This window comes from Malus sylvestris, chromosome 16 (assembly GCF_916048215.2).
Source record: "Malus sylvestris chromosome 16, drMalSylv7.2, whole genome shotgun sequence".
Taxonomy (NCBI): domain Eukaryota; kingdom Viridiplantae; phylum Streptophyta; class Magnoliopsida; order Rosales; family Rosaceae; genus Malus; species Malus sylvestris.
In genome coordinates, this window is record NC_062275.1 from 2,352,939 (window position 1) to 2,363,867 (window position 10,929).

The window sequence follows — 10,929 nt, forward strand, 5'->3', positions numbered from 1 at the left end:
AAAGTGCTTCATGCGTACAAGAAGCACATAACTGGTGTTTAAAGCACTACAAGTATTCACTTGCATTTTTACAAAAGATTGGTTCTAATAACATCTCCACAAAAAGCACTTTCATCCATTTAAAAAACAGTTTCAAACGAGCTCTAAATTTCATTGCTTAGGCCGCCTCGGGAGTACAACGTTTTTTCAAAGATGGCTTGCAGACTTTGTATACACACTCATTTTTAGTTTCATGCACTTCCCTTGTGTGTTGTAAAAAAATTCAGTTACCAAGTGTAGGTGGATGAAATATGTATGAGTGTTAAATTAAACGCACATACGTACCAAAAATTCAACCAATTTATATTGAGTTTCTTTAAAGGCTCCCAGAGTACAAAAACTTTACAATTTCTGCAGACGTCCAAACTTTTGATTAACATTTAACAAATAGAATTATCAAAATGGTAACACTAATTAAAAACGAAACTACATATCCATCAAGTTGAAGAAGTTGCTTTGACTTTCAACTATCAATCCATGATCAGCCAATTGGCGAGAAGCTGCCAATCTCTTGTAAATCTCCAAAACCAATCTGCTGTCGACTAACTGATCACCACAGGTAGCCACTGAAACCTGATCTTGGGGTTTTGCAATCTTCTTCGCGGAAATCCTCCCAACGCCGCCGGCCTTTCCCGCCATCCGAATCATCAGGTCCACGTAACCGTTATGCAACTTTGTCAAAAGCTTCATTGGTGAAACAAATTTCATCAGCCTCAGCTTGGTCTTGAGCTTCCAACTCCGTTTAGGACTAGTGCTCCCTTTAGCTCCTCCGCCGAGCCTTGTGACCCTCATCTTCTTTCTGGGCTCACCATTCAGCTTTTGGTACCTTCTTCTCCTCCAGCACCTCTTCAAGTTGTCGTAGTACGTAGTCGGAACAATCTCCATTTCAATAAAAAAAAGTAGGAATATATAGCTCGCACTCGCAGTCGTGTTTGCCTCAAATCTCAGCCGTAGCCACTGAAACAGACGAACAAGTTGAGAACTGATGGTTTTTGAGGTTTTGAGGTTTCAGAGAGTTGTGTGAAGAGAGGAAGTGAAGAGGGGTTTATATAGAGAGAGATTAGAGAGGCGAGGAGGGGAAGAATTGGGTGGCAAGTCAAAACATGAGGGCTTGGTCGTACTAGGGTTTCTCCAGGAAATGAGGGCTTTGTAGGGCAGTGTGCTTGGTCAATATTGTCTGTCTGCGTGTGTGTGGCCACTTACCAGGCAAATGCTAATCTTATGCAATTGAATAATTAATTAGGTTTGATTAAGTTAAATATGCTTTTAATATTTTGGGTCAAAATATGCTTTTAATTGATGAATCGGTTACTAAATCCAATGCGTGGCATATTTATATATTATATGGTTAATTCGTCGAATATTCTCACGCTTGAATTGGTTAACAAGTCCAATCGGTATTAATCCATGGTCCAATCTCTAATTAATGCTCTAACTCTGACTTAAACAGGACTCTTCCGTACATACCAACTAAGGGTGCTTGCTTTGAAGTTAAGTGATCAATATTAAATGGTTCAATATAAAATTAGATATTTAAATGGTTTATTTTTCATTTTTCATTTTTTCAATGCCCATTTTCCCTTTTCAATTTCTGAAGAAAATATGGGTACTGACCATATTACATATGAGTACAAAATATTCTTGCATTTGGAGCCTTTGATATAATTCTAAGGGTTGGATCTAACGGCTCTAAATTACGAATGTAATACATCAGTGCATTATAGAAAAATTAAAATAATGATACAATTAAATGTAAACGAAAGCTTTATTTTTCATTTTTTGGCAATGAACACTTAAAATTCTGATCGTTGATCCCGTTTGATTATTCAATTTAATGGTTAAAAATAAAAATAAAAATGTGCGCCGAGAGGTAAAACTGCGTAAAAATCGCTTGTCCAAATTAAAATGTGAAGGGTATTTCTTAATTCCACATCTTATTAGAAGAAACGCTCACTCAACCAGTATTGGGCCCACTGAAGAAGAAAAAAGGGTCTGGCCCATTGATTGGAAAAATCAGCAATGCGCCCACAGTGCTTCTGGACGCAAACACGTGATTATAATATATATATAAAAGAAAGTTTTATTCTACATTCCTCACAAGTTTATTTTTTCATTTCTAATATAGAAAATTTGGAGTGTAGAATGAGATTTTTAGAGTGCTAATAACAATTATATATATATTTTTTTCAAAAAGAGACAATTAGTGGTTTTTTAAAAAAAAACAACTAATGGCAAGTCATTGTTATTTGTTTTTTTTTTCAGATCCAGCGATTTGAAAAGAACAAAGCATATAGTTTTTGATGTGAAATGTGAACGCGAATATTGGCATCTGGTTGGCAGGGAGTGTTGATCAAGAAAATCCTGCGGCTTGACTTTGGCTGCTTCTCGAATCTCATATATTTAATAAAAAAGCATATAACATGTCACATCATTATTCTCTTTTATTTGTTTCTCAAACTAATTGGTTCCTCACACTGCAACTGGATGACAGAGAAAAACTTGAGCAGAGGTGTCTGATCATGTCATTTGTAGAACATCTTTCACCTTAACATCTAATAATAACCAATGTAATAAGAACAACGTCAAATTCATTTGGATTATAAACAACGATTACCGTCTACCAAATTCACACGGCATGGATCCTAGAATATGAACATCTGCTCATTAACACTAATCCTACTCTACAAACAGCCTATACTCGGGTGCCTTCTCCCATTTTCGTGTCCGTGTAGCATGGAGTTCGTGTCTCCGCTATTGCCTCGCGATAACTCAGCGCCATTCTGAGGTTGGACGTATATACTCGTAAGCTCTGCTGGCTGCACACTAAGACTATTGGCATTGTTAGACGAGGATTCATCGCGATTTTGAGATTCTGCCAGCATCCGAAAGTATGCATGAGGTCCCCAACCTGCCCATCCAACCAAATAAACAGAAAAAATCTCGTGAATAATGAGTCCGCCAGGCTACTAATATGCACACGAGTTCAAATAACGAACTCTAGAAATCACAGTTTTTCATTGCAAGATAAAATGTAAATGGGACTTGACAGAATTAGAAAGCCTTTGCAAGGAAGACAGAGTTATATATATACAGAAGATAAGGAAGGTAAAATTACCATCTGCGTCGTATGGAGGTGGAAAGAATTGCAGGTAACAAAATGAAGCAATGGTGATTCCTGCACAAAGAACATGTAAGCAAAATGGAAAACCTGACAAACTCGTAGTTTTCCCACAAAATCATGCCGGTGATGCCAGAGGCAGACAAGGTACCTATAAGGCTGCCAGCACAAACATCTTGCCAATGATGCCAATAGTCATCAACTCGAGAAACTACCACCAGTGCTGCAATAAGTAGTGGTAGAAAGACAATACAAAGCTTATCAACATGTCCTCTACGATCAAACGCCCTTACTTTCCCCGATAAGTACCATGCAAGGAAACCAAGACCTGCAAAGGACCCTGCATGTTGACAACGGCACTGTCTTTTGAGCTACACAGTACAATGTCAAACATACATATGCACTAAAGAAAATAGTTGGGTAACACGAAGACAGAATATGCAGATAACCTATAGGAAACAGATAGGCAGCATGCAGCCCTAAACTTTAATCCTCTTTCATGTATACAGTTTCTCGAAGTATCAAAATGCTTACATGAAGTATGTCCGCTTGGGAAGCTTTTATGTCCTTCCTTAATGACACTCTTGCTTCCAGTACACATGACATCCTTTGTGAGAGGATCAAATACCTGGACGTGGACAGTGGATCGATCGTGTATCATGATTCATATGCGTAAGTGAGGAGGATCAAAACTAAACAACGAAAAGAAGGCCCACCCCTTTTCCATCAGGGAAACAACGCCAAAAGAAGTCCGGACGAGGTCGACCAACACCATCTTTGATTGCATCAGTTAAAATGGCGGTTATGAAGACAGAGAATAGAAGGCCTAAATGAGCATAAATAGACAATGCAAGCGTTAACAAAATACAACAACACGCAAACAACATTACGCAATGCAAAAATCACAAAAACGAAAAAGAAAGAGATGATAGTTACCCAAAATGGCCTGGTGCAGATCATAGACATCCTTTCGGATGAAGTAGTACACAAGAATGACAGCAAGCGGCAACAGTACCGCAATTATCTGTTACCAGAAGTACAAAATAAGATTCTTCTTCTCCTTACAGTGTCATCACAAAAGCGAGACCAATGCAAAATTCAAACTTATCCAAATTTTCCCAGCATGACATTGTTTTCGCAAAAACAAAACCTACCGGGACACCCCAGAAGGGAATTGTATTGTCTTTCAAAGGGTACTTGAGGTCTGTCATCATGTCCTCCCCAACAAAGCGGTGAAACGGCTCTATCAGGTTCAAACCAAGATCAATTCCGGCCAGAACCAACAGAATCAGCCAATCATGCATATGAACCTTTGCCACCTGGACTCCATGGGACCTTACAGTGTGGCAACCCAACTGAATTTCTGGCATTTTTCACTAAATGGAAAACGAAAAACACTGTAATTATCCTGTAATCATACCGGTGTATTCAATTGGGATTTTGAAGGATTTCAATTCTTTTAATGAATCTAGGGGTATTCAATGAGGATTTTAAGTGATTCTCTGAAATTCAAGGTATATTCAATTATAATTTTAACATAGTTTATTAAAATCTTTAGAAATCCAGGTATATTCAATTAGGATTTTAAATAAGTTTATAACATTCCGTGTATTCAATTAGAAATTATTTTAAAAAATTTGAGAAGGTTGAGGAATTAGAGGAAATTGGAGAGATTTCGTAATGTATTTTAAGCATCCACAAATCTCACATCTCCTCATGAGATTTTGAATGAATTGAATCAAAATTTTATATGAAATCTCTACAAATTAATTAAACTCTATAAAAATCCATGGATTTATAAATCCAATCTCACTGGCATTTCAAATTAAGAAATGAATTTAAACAATAAAATTAAATTCAACATTTCGGCTTGATTGACATCAGAGTTTTTCCAAATTTTCTTTCTTCGGAAACAAAAGCGACTACGTGAAGTTCTAGTTTCTTTTACTTTCCTAAATTTTCTATGCAACCAAACACAAAACACACTAAAAAAAAAGCCAGAAAATTTGAAGAAACAAACCATAGTAAGCTGGATACACAGAGTAAAAATTAAAAACGAAATGAACAATTTGAAACAAGAACATTACAATGTGCATCAAAACTTACAAAAACTAACGGAGAGAGCAAGAGAGTGAGAAGTACATGCAAATTCCGTACGACAGGAGCAGTCTCCGAGCGAGTAATAGTAGGGGGCGGGGTTCCGGCTTTGAGCTCAAGGCGGTGGAGGGAGCAGCAGGGTGAGTGGTTTTTGGGGAAGAAGAGCGGAAACCAGAAAACTGAAAAAGAAAAAGCGTGGAGTGAAAGAAAGTACAACGGAGTTTACAAAAAACTTTTTGAATTTTGGATTTTAAATATTAACCAAAAGCAGTGAGAAATCGCGGCTTGTTGCCGAGGGCTGATTGCTGGCCGTGGACGTCGAGGACAGGCAAGCATAATTTGATCAAAACTAATCACGATTAATAGTAAATTACTTAGGTTTATCCGAAATTAAATGATTAACAACATGCTTAGGCGTCATTTTAGCTTCATAACGTGCAAATGAATATATCCGGGCTTGAACTTGCAATCTTTTTTCTACCTTTTACACACTCCTTTCAATTTCAACCGTAACATCAAATGAATTGAAGAAAATTAAATGATAGAAATTAACAAAGGTAAAGAAAATAGATGCAATTTGTAAAATATTGACTAACAATTTTCTATTAATTAAAAAACTTATTAAAGTAAACTTTTTTAAAAATTTTGCTTGAACCTTATAACTCGAGCAATTAAAAACATCAATATTTGACTCAGTGTTCTCTTAAATTAAAAAAAATAAAAATTGCAACTTAAGTAATTAAAAATATTTATTACTGGGCTCGAGATCACGTATTCAAATCCCACATCTCTTGGAGCTTTGTTGCAGGCAAATGGGATTCGATTCAAATTTCCAAAAGGGAATGTCTTTATAAAAAGAAGCTCTTTTGGTGCTTAACATTCCATGCACCAACCACAAAACTGGTGATTCTCTCTCCGTGTTCTTTACTTGTTCTACGGGCAAGCCTTTTCCACTTTTTTATCTTTTCAAAAAATTTCACCGTTAAAGGAAACAGAGTAGGTGGCACCACACCATTTGCGGAGGAGTTTTAACTTTTAAGATAATCAAGATTAACTTAATTATATTAGAAGATAAGCTAGTATAGCAAGATTAGTTATTCCAATAATTTAATCCAACCAGGGCGTGCCAAAGTCAAAGCTATTAAGGATTAAGCTTTTTAGTCAAAATGATCCATGAGATTTGATAACTCCTCAATTTGATCTCACATATTTGAATATCAATAGAAGTAGTGCCTAAGTTTGTCCATCATCAATCATTTTGGTCATTCAATGAAAAATCTCCATTAAATAAGGCTAAAATGACAAAAATACCCTTAATTTTTGCCAAATCATTTGGCCAATTGTTTATTAAATTGAGGGTATTTTTGTCATTTTGGTCATTACTTAATATAATTTTTCACGGAATGATCAAAATGATTGATGATGGTCAAACTAAGGGACCACTTCTATTGATTTCAAATATCAGGGAACAAAGTGATGAGTTATGCATATGTCAATGACCATTCTGGCTAAAAAGTCTGAGGATTATTTGGTGAAGTACGATCATAGAGTCTACAGAAAACCAAAAATACACACATTCATCTTGAGGCATACCTAAAATCTACCTCAAATAGTCAGGTACTCGGTATCGTAGAGTCTACGGATTACTTACCAGATATTGATTATTCTCTATGTTCCGTATTTTTACTTACGTGACGGTATCTAAATCTTTACTTTAGCCTTTAGTCACACCTTGATCTGGAAAAAATGAAAAGTTAGATCAAAGGAAGAAATGTTAGGCCAACTGCAGATTTAGACTTCTTCATAAATTCATCATTAGCAAACTAAACTCTGTATACGGTACTAAAAACTAATAACCCGTCTACGCAAGGTGTCTTAAACCGGTATCTACATAAGCATAAGCAGTACGTGGAGTACCTAAACAAAACCCGCCATGTACAATACTACTTTTCGCCCGATTCCATTTCATGCAAACTAAGGCTTGTGTATCGGTTGTGAGACAATGCTGCAAGTGCATCGCCAATTTGTATGTGTTGTTCGTTCACATTCTGAGCCCCGATCACCTGCACACTCAGTGCATTGTTCATAGGATTGACACCCGGATTTGAATGGCTACGTGTTTCCTCCAATGCAGAGAAATACGCATAAGGACCCCATCCTGAATTCATCAAGAAATAGTTAGCGAACTGAAAAGCAAAAACAACAAACATACAGAACAAACGTAATCTAGCCACAGGTATTTTGTGGAAGTATACGGGAAAAATAAGGAACAGATGAAGAAGATGTGACCTTGATCGTGATAAGGGGAAGGGAAGAATTGCCGGTAACAAAATGAAGCCACAACAAGTCCTGCAAAATATGGACCGCGTATAAAGCTCTCACATTCTTACATTAGAGCGTTAACTAAAGAAAAGAGATGGGGAATGGGAATGAACATGACCTAAGAGGCCTCCAGCAAACACATCTTGCCAATGGTGCCAATAGTCATCTACTCTTGAAATGCCAACGAGAGATGCAGCAAGTAGAGGAAGCAAGACAATACATAGTTTCGCCACGTGCCCTTGGCGATCAAATGCTTTAATCTTCCCGCACAAGTACAACGAGAGAAATCCCAAACCTGCAAAGGACCCTGTAGAACAATGGCAAGCTGTATCAGTTGTATGGACATACATGCTGAAATTCGAGAAAGTAAACGGGTCTAGTAGACTTAAACTGCGTATAACAGCAGGAAGCATTTCTTACATGAAGCGTGACCGCTTGGAAAACTCTTATGTCCTTCTTTTATGTCACCGCTCTTACCATGGCACATTACACCCCCAAAAGTATCATAAACCTACACAAAGCAAAAAGATATATAAGTATCAGATTTTACACGATACAGAGCAAATTTCCATATCACATTACAACAAACTTTCCATCAGGATATTAATGGAAGCATACATCTTTTCCATCAGGAAAGCAACGCCAAAAGAAGTCTGGTCGAGGCCGGCCAACCGCATTTTTAATCGCATCCGTGATAACACCAGTAATCAGCACGGCGAACAAGAGGCCTGCTCTTGCAGATAGATATATAACCAAATTAATCCACAGAACAAAATAAACAAATAAAAGGTTCCGAGTTTGATAAAACTAATCAAACAGCAAAAGAAATATATTACCTAGAATGCTGTGGTGCAGATCATAGACATCTTTCCGACGCATATAGAAAAAGAGGAAAATCGCAATAGGCAACAAAACCGAGTACATCTAAAGACATCGACAGAAGAATCAATCCCGTTAACCTTAGTACTGCTATCAAATCCATACAATCCAACCAAATGAACATTGATAAAAAATGGAATTGGACTAAAAGAAGAAGCGAAAAACGTACAGGGACAGCCCACAGAGGCACCGTGCTCTCTTTCATGGGATATCTAAGGTCTTCCATCATATCCTTCCCCACGAAACGGTGGAACGGATGAATGATGAACAAAATGAGATCTATCACTCCAAGGAGCACCAGTATAAGCCAATCGTGCATGTGCTTCTTTGCAAGTGCAGCTCCATGGGATTTAATCGTGTACCTTCCCAGTTCCGTCTCCGAAGTTCTTCCCTGCTCGAACAAATACACTAAATCACTTCCCAACAGAAATACATTGGCCAAGATAATATTTGATTTCATTTGAAATTTTATTAAAAGATGTCTCCAAATCTATATCAACGAACGGACAAAAAGAACCCAAAAGTTTACCGCTTTATGTGTCACAGTTTGAAGCTACTACAAATTAATCTTCCAAAACACAAAAAACTTGATACCAATTTAACCTGAGACATTGAACTTCAATCATTCTTAAACAATAAATCATACTTTAATAAAGTAAAAATCTGCTAAAAGAGGCATGTGACTGATAACAGCGTAAATTCGAAAGAGAAATGTTAAGGGTTCTCTCTCAAAAGTGGAACTCTCAATAGACTCTCTGTCGCTTCACATTTTAATGTCAATTACCGTCCCAACATTATAAAAAGTTGTTACAAAAACATGATACGACAGAGAGTCTATAGAGAGTCCAACTTTTGACAGAGTCCTCTTAGCATTTCTCAATTCGAAATGGAAGTTACAGTCACTATTCTAATTTCCAATACGATAAACAGTACATTCAAAAGCTAGATTAATTTACCAACCTGAAAGATACCCCGGAAATTAAAAAGCGATCCCAGATTCCTCCACGCCATAACCTACGGAACCCAGAAATCCACAGGTAAAGTTGTCAAAGTGAACAAACACAACAGAAAGAGGAGGATATAAAAACTCACAAACAGCAAAGAAACAAAGAAAAAGCAGACGAGTGGTGAATTGAATTCAAAGCAAGGACGCTTCAGCAACTTGGTCTGCCTCCAATACCTTAATAAAAGAAGACTTCAAATATTTTTCCAGGAAAACGCGAGCACTTCCCAGGAAAATTTGAGTACGGAAAATTTCTTCTTCTGGCGGCGGACGGTTAAGATTTCTCGGAACACCAACGTTAACAATAATGTAGGATATAGTAGAAGAAGGGTTGCTGTGAACTCTGGAAAAAGAAAATTGTTTGAATATTAAGGAGGCTGATGAGATAACGACCGTTTTAAATTTTTTGGCAGTTTTCTGTTTGGAGGGGTCAAGACTTTGAAGCGATCTCGCAGAAGCCGTCCGATTTGTTGACCTTTACCGTCGTACAAAGATCATCCGTTTGCTGACGTATGCGGCCGTGCGGCACGTTGGAATATTATTGTTTTGAATGCTACGAGCCTACGGCGTCGTTTTATCGTGGATGACAGCTCTGCTTGTAACATGGGGCTTTGATGAAGGATGGATAACCGGCGCAGTGGGTGGTTGGTACGGACGGTTACCTTCAGTTGGCGGGGCTTTTGTTCCATTCACCTCACAACTATACATAAGGGACTTGTCGTTTTATGATTGTTTTTGTTTTTGTTGAGCTTGTGGTTCGCACTTTATGTTGAGTAATGAGTTTCTTAACTTCAACATTTGCCGACACCTTTGAATTTAGTGTTGTGTTGGCAAGTTGGAAACGTTATGGAAGCGATGTTTGAACTCATACATTGTTAGATCAAAATATTAATATAGATTTTTTCTTATAAATCTTGAATGGTTTATAAGTAATGGGTGTTTTTAGTGTTGTTTTGGCTACTTTAGAAATATTATGGTAGCTATGTTTTAAACAGTATATTATTAGCTATGTTTTAAATCCTGAATGGTAAACAACCAAATAGCCCATAAATAGTGGATGGAATGTGATTCATGAGTTGGGGTTGGATTAGCAAAAATGAGGAAATTGGCCACTTTGCAACCATGATTAAGAAACATTAACCAATCATTAAGGTAAAGAAACTGAAAGATGATTAGCACTACTCACCACCATTGACAACGACCCCCACCAGCTCCTTGTGGAATATTATCCTTTAATATGAATCTAACTTTGAATTAATTACGAATTAGTTGGGCTATTCTTACCAATTTTATACCACATTTGGACAAGCCACGTCATTTAATTTCAATTTCAATTTTTCTTGTTAATTCAAACACTTAAATAAGGTAAATTGCAAACTTCAAGTCTCTCTCTTGGGTTAATAACTTAATTGGGTATGAACCCCAATCCGATAGACATTTGATTTTAACTCCTAATTCTCATGAAAGCTAA

The 10,929-nt window shown here is 37.1% G+C and overlaps 3 protein-coding genes across 7 annotated transcripts; all 3 read right to left on the reverse strand.

Moving 5' to 3' along the window:
• Window positions 1-321: 321 nt before the first annotated feature.
• On the reverse strand, window positions 322-1,070 carry LOC126608823 (uncharacterized). The gene has a single exon (XM_050276829.1). The coding sequence runs from the start codon at window positions 922-924 to the stop codon at window positions 466-468; it is 459 nt and encodes a 152-aa protein (XP_050132786.1). The 5' UTR covers window positions 925-1,070; the 3' UTR covers window positions 322-465.
• A 1,494-nt stretch (window positions 1,071-2,564) lies between these two features.
• Window positions 2,565-5,431, reverse strand: LOC126608814 (lipid phosphate phosphatase 2-like). 2 transcript variants are annotated; one of them, XM_050276819.1, is made up of 8 exons: window positions 5,300-5,431; window positions 4,312-4,533; window positions 4,094-4,181; window positions 3,874-3,983; window positions 3,692-3,785; window positions 3,309-3,497; window positions 3,155-3,214; window positions 2,565-2,947 (listed from the first exon to the last, which is right to left on the reverse strand). In XM_050276819.1, exons 2-8 carry the CDS (start codon window positions 4,525-4,527, stop codon window positions 2,721-2,723), a joined length of 984 nt encoding a protein of 327 aa, XP_050132776.1. In that variant the 5' UTR covers window positions 4,528-4,533; window positions 5,300-5,431; the 3' UTR covers window positions 2,565-2,720. The 2 variants fall into 2 exon arrangements, with proteins under 2 accessions (XP_050132776.1, XP_050132777.1); XM_050276820.1 differs by having other exon boundaries at window positions 5,264-5,365.
• LOC126608813 (lipid phosphate phosphatase 1-like) lies at window positions 5,320-10,112 on the reverse strand. 4 transcript variants are annotated; one of them, XM_050276817.1, is made up of 10 exons: window positions 9,636-10,112; window positions 9,416-9,469; window positions 8,625-8,846; window positions 8,413-8,500; window positions 8,195-8,304; window positions 7,997-8,087; window positions 7,695-7,883; window positions 7,544-7,603; window positions 7,172-7,412; window positions 5,320-5,433 (listed from the first exon to the last, which is right to left on the reverse strand). In XM_050276817.1, the coding sequence occupies exons 2-9, from the start codon at window positions 9,464-9,466 to the stop codon at window positions 7,198-7,200; spliced, it is 1,026 nt and encodes a 341-aa protein (XP_050132774.1). In that variant the 5' UTR covers window positions 9,467-9,469; window positions 9,636-10,112; the 3' UTR covers window positions 5,320-5,433; window positions 7,172-7,197. The 4 variants fall into 4 exon arrangements, with proteins under 4 accessions (XP_050132774.1, XP_050132773.1, XP_050132775.1 ...); XM_050276816.1 differs by lacking the exon at window positions 5,320-5,433 and adding an exon at window positions 6,335-6,991 and having other exon boundaries at window positions 9,636-10,111; XM_050276818.1 differs by lacking the exon at window positions 5,320-5,433 and adding an exon at window positions 8,985-9,058 and having other exon boundaries at window positions 7,029-7,412; window positions 9,636-10,107.
• Between the last annotated feature and the right edge of the window lie 817 nt (window positions 10,113-10,929).

Coding starts and splice junctions, on each gene's coding strand:
- LOC126608813 (XM_050276817.1), bottom strand. CDS start 9,466: ATGGCGTGGAGGAATCTGGGATCGCTTTTTAATTTCCGGGGTATCTTT. Junction 8,305..8,412: donor TCTGCACCACAGCATTCTAG/GTAATATATTTC, acceptor CTGCAAGAGCAG/GCCTCTTGTTCGCCGTGCTG. Junction 7,413..7,543: donor TTCCCCTTATCACGATCAAG/GTCACATCTTCT, acceptor TGATGAATTCAG/GATGGGGTCCTTATGCGTAT.
- LOC126608814 (XM_050276819.1), bottom strand. CDS start 4,527: ATGCCAGAAATTCAGTTGGGTTGCCACACTGTAAGGTCCCATGGAGTC. Junction 3,498..3,691: donor CCCAAGCGGACATACTTCAT/GTAAGCATTTTG, acceptor GTCAACATGCAG/GGTCCTTTGCAGGTCTTGGT. Junction 3,215..3,308: donor TTGTGCTGGCAGCCTTATAG/GTACCTTGTCTG, acceptor TTCTTTGTGCAG/GAATCACCATTGCTTCATTT.
- LOC126608823 (XM_050276829.1), bottom strand. CDS start 924: ATGGAGATTGTTCCGACTACGTACTACGACAACTTGAAGAGGTGCTGG.